This window comes from Eptesicus fuscus, chromosome 14 (genome assembly GCF_027574615.1).
Source record: "Eptesicus fuscus isolate TK198812 chromosome 14, DD_ASM_mEF_20220401, whole genome shotgun sequence".
Taxonomy (NCBI): domain Eukaryota; kingdom Metazoa; phylum Chordata; class Mammalia; order Chiroptera; family Vespertilionidae; genus Eptesicus; species Eptesicus fuscus.
This window is the reverse complement of record NC_072486.1, coordinates 55,480,656-55,501,048: the sequence shown is the minus strand read 5'-3', so window position 1 is coordinate 55,501,048 and position 20,393 is coordinate 55,480,656. Positions and strand designations below refer to the sequence as shown.

General features: G+C 40.7%; 1 protein-coding gene across 2 annotated transcripts in view; it reads left to right on the top strand.

Moving 5' to 3' along the window:
* LOC103294105 (aldo-keto reductase family 1 member D1) overlaps nucleotides 1–20,393 on the top strand; it is a 46,109-nt gene that overhangs the window by 3,403 nt on the left and 22,313 nt on the right. For both annotated transcript variants that reach the window (XM_054726586.1, XM_008150492.3), the window contains exons 2-4: nucleotides 10,637–10,804; nucleotides 14,087–14,203; nucleotides 19,883–19,960. In XM_054726586.1, coding sequence (XP_054582561.1) covers nucleotides 10,637–10,804; nucleotides 14,087–14,203; nucleotides 19,883–19,960 — 363 coding nt within the window. The remainder of the gene's footprint in view (nucleotides 1–10,636; nucleotides 10,805–14,086; nucleotides 14,204–19,882; nucleotides 19,961–20,393) is intronic.

Below are 20,393 nucleotides of genomic sequence, written 5' to 3'. Positions count from 1 at the left end.
TTGTGATACAGAAGTTAGAGGGCAGCAGGGAACCCAGCAAAGATTTGGGTTTGTCTTCAGGGGTAGATGGGGTGGGAGCAGAGATGGGAGGCTAAAATAAGGAAGACCTACACTGTCTCCTCCAGCTTCTGCCTGGTTTACATTTCACTGGAACTGTGGGAAGACAGTTTTATGGAGCTGTGTGAGGCTTACCAGCCCAGCTTCTCCTGACTTACAAATATTTTTTTTCTTACCAACTTTCTTCTAAGGGTGTTTGTTTCATGCCTGTGGATTAGGGAATTTGAGGTGAACCAACGTTTAGTGGCACTAGGCACTCTGTGCATTACCTCATCTGATGATCACTAATGAAAAAAAAACTAAAAGTGTACAAATTATCTATGTGACTTTTCTCTGTGAAAGCTTCCCAAAATGCTTTCATTCAGGGATGAATGCTTTTATGCAGGGGTAAAATCATCTATAACAGCCTCCAACAAATCTCCCTTATTTCTGTCTCTCTCCCCATAGTTCCATCTGGGTAAGTCTGATAGGCAAGAGTCTTGAGTCTTGTTTCTTTTCTTTCTTTTTTTTTTTTGTTTTGCTTTGATAGAGATTAATTCACTTTTTAAAAAATATATATTTTTATTGATTTCAGAGAGGAACAGAGAGGGAAAGAGAGATAGAAATATCAATGATGAGAAAGAATCATCAATCAGCTGCCTCCGGCATGCCCTGCACTGGGGATTGAGCCTGCAACCCAGGCATGTGCCCTGCCTGGGAATCCAACTGTGACCTCTGGTTCATAGGTTGATGTTCAACCACTGAGCCATTCTGATGGGGCAGAAATTAATTCACTTTTTATCAATATCAGCTCATGGAGTTAATAGCTAATATTAATAAAAAAACAAACTCCAAGTAAAGCTCAAGAATATTAACAGGTGTGCAAGTGATACAACTCCAGAACCAATGGTAAATATTTTGGAAAATGGCCAATAATTCAGTTCAATAAGTATTTATTGTGTGCCTACCACATGTGAGACATTTTTGTACATAACACGGGAATTAAAACAATGGTCTAGAAATAAGGAATTTAAAATCTGTACATGGATGACTAAGGCAGCAAAAACAAATACACATATAACCAACATAGAAGACAAAGCTGAAGCACTTTAAGAGGAATAACACATGTTCAAAGATAAAAGTAACAACGAAAAATCTAGTTATGGGGTGGCTCAAGAAATGTGAAGCTAAGGGAAAGGAGTGGCCTTAGGAAGGTGGATTGGGTCATAATTGATCCAGTAGTTCTTCCTGACTGGCCCTGGCTGAGATTCCTGTATATGCAAATAGTGTTCACATTCTGGAGAGAGAGCCAAAAGCTTTGCATATGGGGCAAAGGCACATGAAGTCCAAGCCCTTAATGAGTACCAACCTAAAACATCAAGTCCATTCTGCCCCTGGGCTGGAGGAGGGGGCACACGGCTCAGAACTCCTCAGAATTATGCCATCCTTTAGATATTCCTTGCGTTCTCCTCAATGTTCATTTAATTCTCCTCTCCCTCTCAATCCAGGGAACCCTGTTTCAGCTAGGGAAGGCAAAGTGTTGTTCTTATGTCAAGTATTATTTTTTTATACTGGGAATGGGTGTTAAAGGAAAATAATTATTCAATGGCACTTGTTAAAGCATGGTAAGAAAGATTAGACTCAGGAGAGGGACTGTTTTGGTGGATATAGAGATTACTGTGATGGAATTTTGCAGTAGGAGACAGTGGGCTCACCTCTGAACACAGCACAGGCAAGTGGAAATCTATAGCCAAGAAGCAGGATGGGGGTTAGTGGATAGAAAATGACTAAGAGGAAATATCAGGGGTAAGAAGGTGATTCTGGCTAAACTGACCCAACAGGATTCTTGCTCAAGACAAAGCTGGGTGACCAGAATCATTGGGGAATGGGGGAGGATGAGGAAGAAACCTGATTAGACATCCAAGGTGATCAGATATGGAGGATGGGGTGTGTTGCTAAAGTGACTTAGCAGGATTTTGCTCAAATTGGCCAATACAGAGATGAGCATGGAAGTGCATGTTGGAAGAGTTCAGGGAGCCTGCTTAGAGTTGGATCGCTGAAAGAATCTGCCAGGTGCTCTCCCTCCAGGGAGCACACCTGGGCTTTTCCCTTTCCCTTTCCTCTCCCTGCCCCAGGCACCTTACCATTTAGTTCAAGAAATATTTATTTACAGAGAATACTGTAAAGTAATGTTTAACTAATGGCAACTTATTTATATTTTTATAAAATGCAATATGATCTAATATTTTAAGGGTCAAGGAACAAAGAAAAAAAATCAGTTGGTGTTTTATTTTTACTTAGAGGGTAGGGTGTATCCTGAGTTCTTTCCGGTACCTGGACCCCTTCACACTCACAATCCTGCCACGGCAGCCTTGGCTTTTAGAAATCAAACACCAAAAACTGACTTCTGCATGTTATGTCATTCCTCTCCGGAAGCAATGAATGCCGCCCAACAAGCTACAAAATGTGGTTTGGGGGGGCGGGGAGGGGGAGAGGGGAGGGAGTACAGAGTCATGAAACAATATCAGGAAGAAAATATAAGTTAAAATAAATTAAAATGAGAAGATATAGAATATATAGAGATCAAGTGAAAGGGTTACTATAATAAATCAGGCAAAAAATAAAGACTTCAACTTGGTTGCTGGCTAGGAGGATAGTAATTTGGCTGAAGCCTAGGAAAGAACTAACTTGGCTGAAGGCTACAAATTATTAGAATAAACTCTACAAAGCTTGGCAACCAATTGGATTCAGGCAAAAGAGAGAGTGAATAGTACTATATTTAAGATAAAAAAATAATGTTTCAGGCCAAGGATACTACATTCTTTGGATCTAAAGTTTTTAAATTCCCCACCCCCCCTTTTTATCTACCACCTTTTTTTTAACATTAAAATTTTTGAATTATATATGCACTTAGAGAGGGGCAAATACTTTTAAAACTAACATTTGTGTATCACAATCCAGATTCAAAATCAGAATTTCCCAAACCCCAGAAGCTCTCTTGTGCCCTTCCTAATCCAAAACTCTCTCTTTCTCAAGAGGTAATTGCTCTCGTAACTTTTATGGCAATTATTCTCTTACTCTTTTCTAAGGGTGGCACAATTTTAATATGCATTTCTAACAATGCATTTTAATTTTGATAATTTTTGGACTTTCTATGAATGGAAACATACTGAATGCATTATTGTTTGTCTTGCCTCTTTTTCTAAATATGCTATAAGATTCACCCATGTTATTAATCATGTCTTTGACCATATTTATTGCTATATAATATTTAATTATAACTTACCAGAATCAATTTTACTGTTGGTGGGCATTTGTATTGCTTCCAGTCTGGGACTTTACAGGCAATATTGCTGCAAAGGATCTCACACAGATCTTACTGGACCTGCGTGAGAGTTCTTCTAAGGTATATTGTTAGGAGTGGAAATGCTATGCCAATGAGTATCAGTATCTTCATTCCTAGTAGATAATGTCAATAGAGATAATTTCCAAAGCAGTCGTATAATTTCCATTCCCAATTTTAATGTGCTCACATTTAGCACTCTTTAATTTACCATTAGTACTTTCTGTGACTTAAGATATCCTTCTCTACCCAAGTGTTAAATTGGGAAATCTGGGAAGAGACTCCGAGAAGGAGATTCGCATGCAGGAGGCTTATTGGAGAGTACTCTCAGAGACCAGACCTGTAAGACTTCAACTTGGGGACAGTTGAACTGCGATGTAGTTGCTCAGCAATACCACAGGGAGTTCTGGAATGGGAATGGTGCCACAGAGTTGTGCTGAGTTCAGGTAAGGGCATCAGGCCTTTATACCTGTGTCATCCACAGAGGGAACCAGATGTGAGTAATGAGCAGCCAACACTTCTGACGACTGAGGACATGCCGTTCATTATGACATGTTCTATGTTCTATGTTCTATCCCTGCTGTCAATTGCACCTACTGCTTTTATATGCTAAGTTCACCTCTGGGAACAGCTCTCCCAGAATTCTGTTTGGTCTGTTTCCTGGGAAAGATTTACAAGAGGTAGGTTAGTAGGATGAATACAGCCCTTGCCACTAAAGCGGTCTTCAATTGTAACTTCTACTTATTGTCTTCCTCCCAGAATACCCATTCTAAGTTCCCTGTACCCTTAGCCAATATCTCTGCTAGTCTGGGTGACTTACCTAGTATTATGTCCCAAATCCTCATCCCTGAGTTGTCTGAATCCCTAGTCAACTACCCTCTCAAGTCATGGCTGCTGCCTTGTCCGTTAACAATCATAATTGGTTATGAGTGTATCATTGGTTCACCTATCCCCTTGTGATGATAAGGTATCTTACCCCTCCCATATGGCAACTCTTTCCATTACAATAAGGAGGCTGGTTTCACCTGGGAATTAGGACCTTTAGATCCTCAGAGCCTAAAATTTAGGGATGGGAAGCACACATTTTCCAAGTGGGTAAAAGGGAGTGGTGCTAAGATGAATCACCACTACAGGGTTTTCAGACTCACATATTGTACTTATTGGGGGCACAACACCATACAAAAGATGTTGCCCTAGAACTGTGGTCGGCAAACTCATTGGTCAACAGAGCCAAATATCAATAGTACAAGATTGAAATTTCTTTTGAAAGCCAAACTTTTTAAACTTAAACTTCTAACGCCACTTCTTCAAAATAGACTTGCCCAGGCCGTGGTATTTTGTGGAAGAGCCACACTCAAGGGGCCAAAGAGCCGCATGTGGCTCGCGAGCCGCAGTTTGCTGACCACGGCCCTAGAATATATGTTATATCCTAGAGGATAAAATTTGATCCTATTGATAATAGCCATTCTGACAGGTGTGAGGTGATATCTTATTGTGGTTTTAATTTGCATTTCTTTGATGATTAGTGGTGTTGAGCATCTATCTTTCCATATAGCTCTTGGCTATCTGTACATCCTTAGAAGTGTCTATTTAGGTCCTCTGCCAATTTTTTAATTGGATTGCTTTTTGGTGTTGAGTTTTCAGTTTTTTATAAATTTTAGACATAACCCCTTATCAGATGTATCAAATGATTAGATGTATCACTGGTGAATATGTTCTCCCATGCAGAGTGTTATCTTTTCATTCTGTTGGTTTCCTTTGCTGTGCAAAAACTTTGTAGTTTGATGTAGTCACATATGTTTATTTTCCTTTTGTTTCCCTTGCCCAAAGAGATATATCAGAAAAAAATATTGCTATGAGAAATGTCTTAGATTTTCCTCCCTATGTTTTCTTCTAGGATTTTTATGGTTTCGAGTCTAACATTTAAGTCTTTAATCTATTTGGAGTTTATTCTTGTGTGTAGTGTAAGTTAGTGGTCTATTTTCATTTTTTTGCACGTATCTGTCCAGTTTCCCCAACACCATTTATTGTATAGAGTATTGTATGTTCTTGCCTCCTTTGTTAAATACTAATTGACTCATAAAGGCATGAGTTTATTTCTGGGCTGTCTTTCATAACATCTTATTTTACAGTTTGGGGCTGTTTTTGGCTTCAATTTCTGTTCAAGCCCTATTAATTATACAGTCAATCAAAGAGGTTCTAGAAGGTGTGTTTCTTTCTCCAACTACTTGATATTTGTTACTATGAATCCTTTGTCTAATACCATCTGTGCAGCCACTTTGTTCATTTTTCATATCACTTATTTTCTTAATAATACTAACTTTCTGCTAAAATAGAGGGGGAAATACAATTAATGCTCCTAAGACCTTGTATGTCAGCCCCGGACTAAAAAGCCACTAGAAATACAAGAAATTTCTTGCCTCACTCATTTCACAACAAATCAATAGCTGTGAGTCAGATTTCACAGGTCTGATATGATTTGTCAAGCATTTGGTGAGAACATTGAAATTTTAGAAGCAAGCACAAGTACTTCTCAATATTTGTGAAAGAGATGAGAATGATCTTCTTAATTTGAGATCAGTAAAAATCAACAAATAGGATTAAACCTCTCCCATACACAAAACCTAAAATATGATTTGAAAATTTTATTTGATGAGGATATGTGTTTATCTTCAAAGAACTCTCCATCAAGGATTATGTTTCTCATTAAGAAAAAATGGAACTAAATATAGAGAGACTTTTTTTTTTCAATTACAGTTGACATTAAATATTATATTAGTTTCAAGAGTATAGTATAGTGCCCTAGCTGGTTTGGCTCAGTGGATAGAGCATTGGCCTGGGGATTGAAGGGTCCCAGGTTCGATTCTGGCTGGGGACACATGCCTGGGTTGAGGGCTCGATCCCCAGTGTGTGTGTGTGTGTGGTGTGGGGGGGGTGTCAGGTGCAGGAGGCAGCCGATCAATGATTCTCTCTCATCATTAATGTTTCTATCTCTCTCTTCCTCTCCCTTCCTCTCTGGAATCAATAAAATATATATTTTTTTAAAAAGAGTATAGTATAGTGATTAGACATTTATGTAATTTTTGAAGTGATGACCCCAATAATACCCACCTGGGTACCCACTTGGCACCCTACATAGTTAGTACAATATTACTGACTATAGTCCCTCTGTTGTATTTTACATCCCTGTGACTATTTTGTACTGCCTATTTGTACTTAATCCCTTCACTTTTTTCACCCAGTCCCCACAAAAACCCCTCCCATCTGGCAACCATCAATTTGTTCTCTGTATTTCTAAGTCTATTTCCATTTTATTTGTTCATTTATTTTGTTCTTTAGGTTCCACATATAAGTGAAATCATATGGTATTTGGCTTTCTCTGGCTGACTTATTTCACTTAGGATAATATCCTTTAGATCCATTCATGCTGTCACAGATGGTATACTTTAATTCTTTTTTATGGCTTTCATTTAATTCTTTTTTATTGGATTTTTTTATTCTTTCATTGTATATTTGTACCTCATCTTCCTTATCCAGTCATCTACTGATGGACACCTAGGTTGATTCTATATCTTGGTATGGAATCATAGTGCTGCAATGAACATAAGAATACATTTATCTTTTTGTGGGGGTTTTTTGTTTGTTTGGTTTTGGTTTTTTTTAAAACATATTTTATTGATTTTTTACAGAGAGGAAGAGAAAGAGAGAGATAGAGAATTAGAAACATCGATGAGAAAGAAACATCAGCTGCCTCCTGCATATCACCTACTGGGGATGTGCCCGCAACCAAGGTACATGCCCTTGACTGGAATCGAACCTGGGACCCTTGAGTCTGCAGGCCGATGCTCTATCCACTGAGCCAAACTGGTTAGGGCTACATTTATCTTTTTTAATCAATATTTTGGGTTTCATCAGACACATACCCAGAAATGGAATTACTGGGTCATAAGGTAGTTCTATTTTATTATATTGAGGAACTTCCACAGTTTTCCATAGTGGCTGCACCAATTTGCAATCCCACCAACAATGCATGAGGGTTCCCTTTACTCCACATCTTTGCCAACACTTGTTGTTTGTTGATTTCTTAATAATAGCCAATCTGACAGGTGCAAGGTGATATCTAATTGTGATTTAATTTGCAGTTCCCTAATGATTAGTAACACTGAGCATCCTTTCATATATCTATCGGCCATCTGTTTATTGAGACACACCTTTTTAATATTTAAAATGTCATCACAGAGCATCATGGTGGAATATATAGACCCATGCATATCTTCCCTTAAATCTACAACTAATCAGACATCTTTAATGCAACAAAAGTTACTCTGTTCAACACACTAGCAAGCTTGAGAGATACACACATTGGTATATCTGGAGGAGGGTGTACTGGAACACTTAAAGAGGCAAGATGAGGGAGAAAGCAGGGATGGTGTCTGAAGATGTGGTTCCACAGCCACCATGGCTAGCCTGTGGCCCCAGCTAATGGGGTAGTGGTGGAGGAGTCAGGTGGAGCCCTCACACTATGGCCCAGTGGAGAGTAAGAGAGATAGAAACAGCATTGGCACCTGAGAACCTGCTTCCTCCCTGCTTACTGCAGTGGAGCCTGGTAGCAAAAGCAAAGACATGTGTCTGGTCTCCCAGCTATATATAGCGCAGTGACACCAGCCAGGAAGGGAACCGGGAAACCTAGCACTGGGTTCACAAAGCAAACTCTCCCCTCACCCACCACATCTTCACACCATAGTAGTGGGGCCTCCAGACCCAGAGGAACAAAACACAGCGGACCAATCACCAGAGGTGGCAACTCCCTTGACCATAGTGATGACTCCCCACCCCAGGGGCAAGTAGAATTGGTAAGAGAAAACAGAAGCTTGTACTAGAGCACCATCTACTGGAAGACAAAACAAAGACCTCTATCAACCTGCTAAATTGTTAAAATCAAAACAGTATCTAAATAAGAAAGATATTCACTACTTTAAATGTTCCAGCAGAGGAACAACCCATCGAGTACCATGAACAATTAAGGTAACCTGGTAACACAGAAAGAAAATCACAATTCTCCAGAAACCAAACTCAGTCATGGGAGATAGAGTTATCTAAATAATACAGAATTCAAAATAGCAGTCATGAAGAAACTCAGTGATATACAAGAAAACTCAGAAAGGCAGGTCAATTAGCTCAGGAGTAAAATTAACAAACCAAAAGAGTAATTTACCAAAGAAATTTAAACTATAAAAAATAACCAAACAGAAAGTCTGGAGCCGAAGAACTCAGTAAATGAAGTGAAGAATGCATTAGAAAGCATTAGGAAAGGACAAACCACATGGAAGAGAGGATTAGTGAGGCTGAAGACAGAAATCTAGAAATGATTCACGTGGAAGAGGAGAGAATTTTTAAAAATGAAAAAAACTGGCCAAGAGATCATAACTGAGATCTGAGAAATAAATCCACATATGTATGGATGTATGGGCAGCTAATTTATGAAAAAGGATCCAATAACAAAAATGTTCAACACACTAATTAGAGAAATGCACATCAAAACCACAATGAGATATCATCTCACACCTATTCAATGGCTGTTTTCAAAAAGACAAGAAATAACAAGTGTTGAGGAGGATGTGAAGAAAACCCTTCACATGTAACCCTTGTACAATGTTGGAGGGATTGGAAATTGGTGCAGCCATTATGAAAGCACTATGGAGTTTCCTCAAAAAATTAAGAATAGAAATACCATATGACTCAGCAATTCCTCTTTTGGGTATTCATCTAAAGAATATATATATATATAATATATATATATGTTAACTGCATCATTATTTACAATAGCCAAGACTGGAAACAACCTAAGTGTCTATTAGTGAATAAATAGCTAAAGAAGACATAGTAGATAAGCATGAAGGAATATTGCTCAGCCATAAGAAAGATGAAATATTGCCATTTGTCACAATATGAATGAATCTTAAGGGTATTATGCTAAGTGAAATAAGTCAGACAGAAAAGGCCCAAAACCACTCATATGTAGAATATAAAACAAAAAAAGTAATGAACTAACAAAACAAAAACAAACTCATACATACAGACAACAGAATGGTTGGTTACCAGAAGGGAAGGTGATTGGGGGAGAGGAAGATGGGGAAAAGGGGTCAAATATATCATAAGGAAAGGAAACTAGACTTTTGGTGGTGAACACACAATAGCGTATAAAGGTACCAAATTATAAGGTTATTCACCTGAAATTTATATAATGTTATTAACCAATGTTACTTCAATAAAAATAAATAAAATGTCTTCATAACTAAAGAACAGTAATTTATGTGTAATCTGAAAAAATGGATAACTTATAACTCAAGTGTCAAGAATTTTTCAGGTGTTTTTTGTTTGTTTTGTTTCTATTCCTGTCAATGTACAGGGGAGAGGATATTCTCACTCTTTGCTTCATGCAGATTAATAAAATGAACAAAGTTTTGGCTACCAAATTTGATAAGTATATATACTGAAAAATCTAGGATGCTGCTCAACAACCTTTCTCCCCCATCTTTATTGAGGCATAATTGACGTACAAAAAAAACTGCACATATTTAAAGTATACAATCGATGCATCTGGCACATGTATACACCCATGAAGCCATCATCACAATCAAGATGGTTGAATGTATTCATCACTGCCAAGTTTCCTTGTGATCCCATGTCAACAACCCCCACCCCAGGCAATCACTGATCTGTATCTCACTATAGATTAGTTTTCATTTTCTAGCATTTTATAGGAATGAAATCATAAAGTATTCTTTTTTTGTCTTGCTTTTCTTCAGTATACTTATTTGATATCATCCAGGTTGCTGTGTGTATCAATAGTACATTCCTTTTTACCACCTGTTAGTATTCCATTCTGTGGCTGTATCTCAGTTTATTCACCCAAACCTTTGATTTATAACTGAGCCTTTTTCAATGAACTGTGCCGTCCTATAGCATGGATACCATGAAAATTCTTGTCACTGGTAACATTGATCAAGTCACATTTCTGAAACCACAAAGCTAAGGGCAGACCTGGGATGGATGGAGTCTCCCACTGAGGATGGGACACTCCCTAGAAGGTCAGTTTCTCCAGCCTCTAGATACCATCTTCCAATCACAACAGCATGGAACTGGGAATTTGTCATTTTCACTCTAAAACAATGTACAGCAAAGTGTCTTGATTAATAATGATTGGACTAAGGACAAATTCCTTTTCTCCCAAACCTCAACCTTTTGTTATTTCAGACCTCTAAAGGGAGCTGTAAGACATCAGTTAAGATGGCCATCGATGTTGGGTACCAGCACATTGATGGGGCCTACATCTACCGGAATGAGGACGAAGTGGGGGAGGCCATCAGAGAGAAGATAGCAGAAGGAAGGGTGAAGAGAGAGGATATTTTCTACTGCGGAAAGGTGAGAGCTTCCCTTCACCCTCCATCCCCTCATATTAATGATGGACCTGATGTCACTTTTCTCTGCCCAAGAATGTTGGACTCACGAAGAGGAGTGAATTTTCAACTGCCAAATTCCTTATTCTTGCCAAGATGTTAGGGATTAATAAGCCCCTTGAAGTAGGCTTCGGGCAAAGCTCTTTCTTCATACTTGGGCATGGATTTAGAACAATATGCAAAGAATCAAGCCTATGGAGCAAAAATTAGGGAAGTGGAGGGAAAGGAGGAGATGGTTCATACTACAGAAGCATTTGCTTAAGTTTTCTTTAAATGAGCTGCCTTCTTTTTCTTTTGTGCCTATTTATTCATAGATCACCAATTCTTTACTGAGCTATAATTCATGTACCACAATGTTCACCATTTTGAATCAGTAATTATCAGTATATTCACAAAAGTTGCATGACCATAACCACTACCTAATTTCAGAATATTTTCATCGCTCTAAAAAAAATTCCATGCCCATTAGCAATCACTTCCCGTTTTTCCCACTCCCCAAACACTAGCAACCATTATCTACTTTCTGTCTCTATAGTTTTCCTATTTTGGACATTTCATACAAATGGAATCGTACAAGATGGCCTTTTGTGTCTAGCTTCTTTCATTTAATATAATGTTTCTAGATCCATCCAAGTTGTAACGTGTATCTTTTCATGGTCAAATAGTATCCCGTTGTATGGATATACTACCTTTTGTTTAGATAACTACCTTGTGAGTAATTTAAACTTCCAGTGTTATATACCACTATCCATTGAAGAGCATTCAGAAAGATAAAGCATCACGATTAAAATGAAAGCCAGTGGGAATAAAGAATGTATATTCACAGGCGGCTGTGCAGGAATAAAGCTGTAGAACTTTAGAGAATTTGTAATACAATTCTCCTGAGGAACCTAAAGAAAGAAGATACTGCTTCTGATTTCACCCTCCTCCCAGCTCCCACTCAGTCTCCTTCCAAGTTCTCCAGGGGTTTGCAACTCTTCAAATCACCAGCCACTTATGGGTTATGATTCAGAGGGGCCACATGGAGCCATTGTCCCAAAATATCAATTTGAAGCTTTCATTTTATTATAGCTTTACAGTTATGGTGCCTAAAGATTTTATTATTAAACAGTCTCTCAGTAGAGTAAAACTTTAAACCTTGAGCGGGTGCTCTCCAAATGTTTTCATATTGATTATATTCCCTTTGATATTATTTACACCCCCATGACTATTCTGTAACTACCATTCTAATTTGTACTTCTTAATCCCTTCATGTTTTTCATGCATCCCCCCCCAACTCTCCTCCCTTCTGGCAATCATCCAAATGTTCTCTGCATCTGAGTCTATTTCTATTTCTGCTTGTCATTTATTTTGTTTTCTAGATTACACATATAAGTGAAATCATATAACATTTGCCTTTCTCTTTCTGTCTTATGTCACTCAGCACAATACCCTGTAGGTCTATCCATGCTGTTGCAGACAGCAAGATTTCATTCTTTTTAATGGCTGAGTCAGATTCCATTGCATATATGCACCACTTCTTTATCCACTCACCTACTGATGAGCACTTGGGTTGCTTCCATACCTTGGCTATCTATACTAATAAAAGGGTAATATGCTAATTAGACCAGGAGACCTTCCGGACGTCCTTCTGGACAAAGCCATGGTGGCGGGGCCAAGGCAGAGGCAGTTAGGGGCAATAAGGCCAAGAGGGGAAGGCAGTTGGGGGTGATCAGGCTGGTGGGGGGGGGGGAGGAGCAGATGGGGACAAGCAGGCTGGCAGGGGGGGCCAGTTGGGGGTGATCAGGCTGGCAGGGGGGCCAGTTGGGGATGAGCAGGCCAGCGGGGGCGGCAATTGGGGGTAAGCAGGCTGGAATGGGGGGCAGTTAGTGGCGAGCAGGCCAGCAGGCAGAGTGGTTAGGGGTGATCATGCAGGCAGGCAGGTAAGTGGTTAGGAGCCAGCAGTCCCGGATTGCAAGAGGGATGTCCGACTGCCAGTTTAGGCCCGATCCCCCAGACTGGAGAGGGTCCAGGCCTGGCTGAGGGACACTCCCCTTCCCCCACCCCCCCCCCTCGTGCATGAATTTCATACACTGGGCCACTAGTCTATACTAATAAAAGAGTAATATGCTAATTAGACCAGGAGACCTTCTGGACAAAGCCATGGTGGTGGGCAGAGGCAGAGACAGTTAGGGGCAATCAGGGTGGCAAGGGGGGGCAGTTTGGGGCAAGCAGGCCGGCAAAGAGGGGCAGTTGTGGGCAAGCAGGCTGGCAGGGGGGAGCAGTTGGGGGCAAGCAGGCTGGCGGGGGGGGGGTAGTTGGAAGCAATCAGGCTGGCAGGGGGGGCAGTTGTGGGCGAGCAGGCCGGCAGGCGTGCAGTTGGGGGCAAGCCACTGGCAGAGGGGGCAGCTGGGGGTGAGCAGGCCAGCAGGGGGGTGCAGTTGGGGGCAAGCAGGCTGGCAGGGGGGCAGTTGGGGGCAAGTAGGCCAGCAGGGGGATGCAGTTGGGGGCGATCAGGCCGGTGGGAGGGCAGTTGGGGGTGATCAGGCCAGAAGGGCTGGCAGTTAGGGACGATCAGGCCAGCATGCAGAGTGGTTAGGGGTGATCAGGCAGGCAGGCAGGTTAGCAGTTAGGAGCCAGTGGTCCCAGATTGTGAGAGAGATGTCCATAGGGATCAGGCCTAAACCGGCACTCAGACATCCCCTGAGGGGTCCCAGATTAGAGAGGGTGCAGGCCGGGCTGAAGGACACCCTCCCCCCACCCATGCACAAATTTTGTGCACCAGGCCACTAGTTATAAATAAAGCTGCAATGAACATATGAATACATATCATCGTACTATATTCTGATAAAGTTATACTCTAAGTGCCAAGAGTTATGTCAGCTTATCCTATACTACATAATAATTCAGCATATATATTTTTATGCAATAAAATAAATGAATACAATGCATATGAAGGCTTTGTAAAGAATAGAGCTATACCCTAGCTGGTTTGGCCCAGTGGATAGAGCCTGCAGACTGAAGGGTCCTGGGTTTGATTCGGTCAAGGGCACATGCCCAAATTGCAAGCTCGATCCCCAGTAGGGGGCACGCAGGAGGCAGCCAAATAATGATGCTCTCTCATCATTGATGTTTCTATCTCTCTCTCCCTCTCACTTCCTCTCTGAAATCAATAAAAAAAATTTTATGAAAAAGAATAAAGAGCTACATTATTATTATTTTTAAATAGCGTGAATGTTAGTTCACTATTCCCTTTTTATTCTTTCAGCTGTGGGCTACGCATTTTGAACCAGAGAGGGTCCGCCCATACCTGGAGAAGACACTCAAGACCCTCCAGCTAGATTATGTTGATCTTTACATCATTGAAATGCCCATGGCTTTTAAGGTGAGTTCAGATACCTAAAGGTTTGGCCTCTGCTCTTTGGCAGCCACGAGCCAGCAGCCATGTGCACAAAGCTAGTTCATTACTTAGCACCACAGAATGTTATTGTTTTGTTACTGTAGGTCAGGCAGCACTGACCTAGCCTAACAATTGCCCAGAAAGATTATGTGTAGCAGACTCAGGCTTGGATCCCATGTTTCTTGATTCCTAATCCAATGCACTTTTTATTATAGCACGTCTTTACAATTGTAGTTTAAGCTGTCCATCAAACCACCAAGTAGTCCACACACAGTAGTCCATATTTTACCTGTCCAGCATCCAGACACACCCTTCTTCCCACTCACATAGTGATTAAAATGTGCCTGCATGAAATAATGCAAAATTATGTAGACAACTGAAAACTTACTCAGCTTCCACTGCTCCAAGGGACATAACCCAAAGAATGGTCAGGTTTTTGGGGGGTCAGCAACAAGATCATGGTGATAGCTATTCCTCTAGTTCAAATGCACTTCTTCCTTAAACTTTCTCAATCTATGGACTCAGTGGTAATTTAACCACCACCAACACATCCCATATACACTGCTGAAGAGAAGTAACTGCTTTAAAATGTCTCTGAGGGAAGGAGAGACTGAAAATGAAACTGGTCACTTGTGCGCGAGGCAAACCAGATCCTGCTGCTCAGGAAGAACAAGGACTCTCTGCCACTGAGGTGGCCCGACTTCCTTTACACAAGCAACCTGCTAGCCCTGTTCTGTTCTCTGGAAGCTCTTTCCCTGATGACTCTTCTCTGTGGTCACATGCAGGAGGGACTTGGGGAAAGATTCCCCTTTTGCATCCTACTTCATGTAGATAGGAGTTTGCAGCTTCACAATGGCCTTGGTTAATCAAAGGCTTTTAATGGTCAGTTTGAGATTTCACGGACATGAAAATATCCCTTAACATTTTCCTAGGCTTTCAGTAAATTCACATTCAGTCAGCTCCCTGAAAGAGTAATTAAAACTAGAAATCTCATAGAGTAGCTTTCTTACATCTAATCCTTGGCTGTGGTTTCTGCATCTTAGTACAGAACCTCCTTATTCTGCTCATCTGCTCAGTCCTCAGCTTACTGCCCCCATCTGGCTTGAAATAATACAAAGCAGGAAGGCACAAATAAAGCGTTCTTTGCACCCACTCTGCATCTCACTGGATGGTGCTCCTTTGTTGGGTATGGCATCATTGGCCTGAGATCTTGCCTTCAGATAGAAATAGACAAGGATTCTTATTTCCCTCTAGGATTCTTACCTTCCTGCCTTGGCTGACACAGACTTTTCTAACTCTAGAAGGCTCAGAGCTGAACTTCTGCCATTTGGGGAGGCATACAGAAGCAGAAAGTACCTGTTTTTGCAAAATATGATCTTACCACTCATCTTACAAGCCAAGGAGCAATAAACACATTTCTATTTCTTCAGGACCTGACTGAAGACTGCAAAAATGGCCAACCAATTCTAACACCCAACATTTTCCTACTAAGTTCCCTAAAGCTTCAATCTTAGTATGCCCATTGTCAGAGTCTCAAGACACAACAAGGCAACATTTTAACAAGACGCCTTGCTATTGCATAGCAAGAATATCCAATTCTCAACTGGAAAATCCTCACTATCCACAACCCCATACTGACCTAGACAATCCCACACTCTTTGTTCATTACTTGCCATACCCAACACCTTTGTTTTAGTCGGGGCTCTGTTATAAATGGCAGAAACCCAACTCAAATTGGCATTAGCAAAAAAGGGAACTAAGAATTCCAAGGCATATCTAATTCCAGAATGACTGGATCCATAAGTTCAAATTATGTATCTACACTCTGGCCCTTTCTCTATCCCTGTGTTCTGGTGGCTTAATTCTCAAAAATTCCTTTCTATATGGTGGCAAAATGCCCATTGACATGCCAATCCCACTTTATAATACAACTTAAGAATTCAGAGAAAGAGAGACTACACATTAAACCTCATAGAGAAACATTGATCAGCCTTGCTTGGGTCATGTAACTTTTGCTGACTAATCTTTGTGTAAGGACATGGCTGACTGACATCTATGGTCAAGAGTTGTAATTGTAGAATGAGCCCCTCTATAGAAGAAGGCATAAGGATGGTAGGAAACAAAATAACAGATTCCCACTGCACTCATTAATCAGAGGTCACTTAGCAAGCATAGTGGTATGAAGCATGGGCTACAGAACCAAGGTGCCTTGTTTGAACCCCAGCTCTGTCACATGTGAGCCAGATGACTTGGTCAAGTTATTACCTGATTCCTTTACACATCCCTTTACAACATGGCCCAGCGGAAAGAGTATGGACTTCAGAATCACACAGAAGAGGGACTGACTTTCAGCTTTATTACTTACTAGTGGCCCAGTGCACGAAATTCGTGCACGGAGGGAGTGGTTCCCTCAGCCCAGCCTGCACCCTCTCCAATCGGGGACCCCTCAGGGGATTGTCCGACTGCCGGTTTAGGCCCCATCCGGCAGTCGGACATCCCTCTCACAATCACGGACCGCTGGCTCCTAATCACTCACCTGGTTGCCCCTAACTGCCCTCCCCCTGCTGGCCTGATCGCCCCTCACTGCTTCTGTGTGCCAGCCTGATTGCCCCTAACTGCCCTGCTGGCCTGGTCGCCCCTAACTGCCACCCCCCACCAGCCTGGTCACACACAACTGCCCCCTCTGCTGGCCTAGTCGCCCCTCATGCCTCTCCCCCCTCCAGCCTGATCGCCCCACACAGCCTGCTGTTCAGTCATTTGGTCATCCCTCACTAACCCCCCTAACCCCCCTGCCAGCCTGGTCACCCCTTACCACACCCCCTGCCAACCTGGTTGCCCCAAGCTGCCCCCACCCCCGCCAGCCTAGTCGCCTCTCACTGCCCCCCTGCTGGCCTGGTCACCCCACGCAGCTGCTTGTTCAGTCGTTTGGTTGTCCCTCACTAACCCCCCTGCTGGCCTGGTCGTAGGCAGCCATCTTTGTGAGGGTGTGAGGGTTAATTTGTATCACCTCTTTATTATATAGGATTAGCATAGAGTCTTTGATATTTCTGAACTTTCCTTCAATTTCATTATTGGTAAATTAGAGACAATAATAACTCACTTGCTTAGTGTTGTGAGGAGTCATTAAAATTATAATGTGAAATTACTGACACAATGCCTGACATTTTATAATAAAAGATAATATTATGAAATGATCTGGTAGAAATATATATTCCAATATATAGAATATCTTCATTTCACAAAAGAGGAAGTTAAGGCCCAAGGCAATGAAATAGCTAACTCAGGTTTAAAATCCATCAGAACTGGGATCAGATCCTAAATCCCCTGATGCCATTCCCATATTTGTTCTCCGACAATATAGAGTCCCTTCTGCCTTATTTTTTTTTAATGATGAATGGCATTTAAAAAAAAATAAATGAAGTTACTGATGAACAGGAATGAGAATCAATAGCATAGATTTTTAGAGAGTTGAATTATTCTTCTAATATTGTCTTCAGTAGGAGCAGGAGTGGAGGGAGAAAGACCATCGAATGATTCAGATAAGGGGTGAGTAAAGTAGGCACAATGGAAGCTTAGGAGGAACATGCTTTCCGAAACCGGTTTGGCTCAGTGAATAGAGCGTCGGCCTGCGGACTCAAGGGTCCCAGGTTCAATTCCGGTCAAGGGCATGTACCTTGGTTGCAGGCACATCCCCAGTAGGGGGTGTGCAAGAGGCAGCTGATTGATGTTTCTCTCTCATCGATGTTTCTAACTCTCTATCCCTCTCTCTTCCTCTCTGTAAAAAATCAATAAAATATATTTTTTAAAAAAAAGAGGAACATGCTTAAGAGAAATAGATAACATGGGTTCAGGGGTGATAAGGACTTAATTAAAGTCTTAGAAAGTAAAAAGTACTTAACACAGTGTATGTAGAGTCATAAAACTATTCCAAACAGAAGTAAAATTGGGAAATGCAAAAGGCAACAAATATGGAGGGTGACTGGAGTGGAAATGTGGGCCATAGTGTTGAGAAGTTCAAAGAGCTTGGGAAGCAGAGACAGAAAGGGTAATTAACATGAATGATTATGTGGCATTGAGAACTAAGGAGCCTTTTTCCTACTGTAAATGAGACAGGAGGAAATTGAGTCAAAATTGTGTTTGCTAAAGAAAGTGTTATCATCAGGAGAAAGTTTTGTTCAGGTGAGATAGTGGACGAAAAAAAAGGTTTTCTAAATATAATGAATTTTGCTTTAGCTGGTTTGACTCAGTGGATAGAGTGTAGCTTGCAGACTGAACATAAGGTTCCAGACAAGGGCACATGCCCCAGTTGCAGGATCGATGCCTAGTTGGAGCATGCAGGAGGCAGCCAATCAATCATTCTCTCTCATCATTAATGTTTCTATCTCTCTCTCCCACTCCCTTCCTCTCTGAAATCAAATATATATATATTATATATATTATATATATTATATATATATAAATTTTGTCCAATTGCTTGATTTTCAATAAAAATTCCTATTATCAAGGTCTACAAAGACTTGTATGCTAACAACCATACCCAATAGACACTGTATCCTCATATTATTTGATACCTTTCAACACAGTTGACCACTATCTCCTGTACACATTTTCTTATTGTGACTTCTATAATACCACCCTCTCTTGAATCTTTGGCAGCTTCTCTGCCAACCTCCAAATGTTGTTATGCCCAGAATAGTACTTCTGTTCTCAATATTCTTGTCTAATTGAGCCACACTCTAAGTGTCTATGAGTGACCTCATATAGTTGCAAGGGTTGAATACTATTTTATATGTAAGGGCTACCAAATTTTGTCTACAGCCATGGCCTCTTTTTGAGCCTCTTTCTGAGACTTCCCTATTCAATTGCCTCCTCAAATAAGCACTTGAACATTTGGTCATTTCAAACTCAAAATATTCATTAAAAAAACCTCTTGATTGCTAACCCAAACTCAGGAAATGATTACTACCATCCACCCCAGGAGCCTAGGAATCATCTTTCATTTCTCTCTATTCTATTTTCAAGCCCATAAGAAATGAGTCCCATGTTTAGATATAGCCAAAAAGGAGAAATCTGAAAGACAATGTTCCACGCCAGTTAGCCTTAGTTGGGAAAGGATCACCCAAAAACCAGGGGAGGAAAGTTGACACTAACTAATGTGTGAAGTAGGAAAAAGAAATGCTGAACTCCTGGAGGGCCCCAAAATGAAAGAAAAACAAAACAAAACAGTGAGCAAGTCTGCCAGAACTGAGAAGTAACACGCTGTGCTTTCCTCAACTGTCAAAACACTGAGTCTCAGAGTCCTAATTCTCAACCTCTACTCTTTTTTTGATGAGTAAATCTGTCATTAGGAGAAAAGTTCATGGATTAAGAATAAGGATAATCTGTTGATAAATAAAGGGAAAATGAATGCCAGTGTAGGATAATGGGATTACTGTGTCACATATTTTGGGAAAATGAAAGAATTTCTGACAGTCCTACCAAGGTGAGAAATATATAAAAATATAATGTATTATATAATTATATAAACATACTAACAAATAATTAAACTTTTATTGCTTTCCCAAGGCTAGGGTATATTGGCATAATTACAATTCAAATTCCATCATTTCAATTCCCAGATATAAATAACAGGAATTATTCTTTGTTATTTTTTTTCTTTTTTAGCCTGGAGATGAATTCTATCCTAAAGATAAATATGGCAATTGGTTATATCACAATTCAAATCTGTGTGCCACTTGGGAGGTAAGTTCAAATGGGCCTTTTATTCTTTTATTTTAAAAGACTACATTTTTGAACTGTGATCTGATTATTCCTATTTGATTTAGTAGGAAGAGATGCAGCCTTTACTCTCCCAGGGAATATACTCTAACAAGTACAGTATCTCTTTCTAATGGGTGTTTCCCTCTAGGTAACAGTTGAAGACCTGAAGGGTGGAGTTGTTTTGAGGGGTGAGGAAGCAGCTACTAGTTTTCTGGTCCCTGGAGCTCTCTACCCGAGAGAACATATACTCACTCCTGTTGTCATCAGAGCTGAGTAGATTTGGTGTTTCCGTCTAAGGGTCTGCCTCTCAGGGTAGCCAATATCCCCAGGAGAAAATAGCTCATAGCTCAAGATAACAAGGTATTTATTTCACAAGGAAACAACATATCTCAATTACAGATCCCAACATAAACAG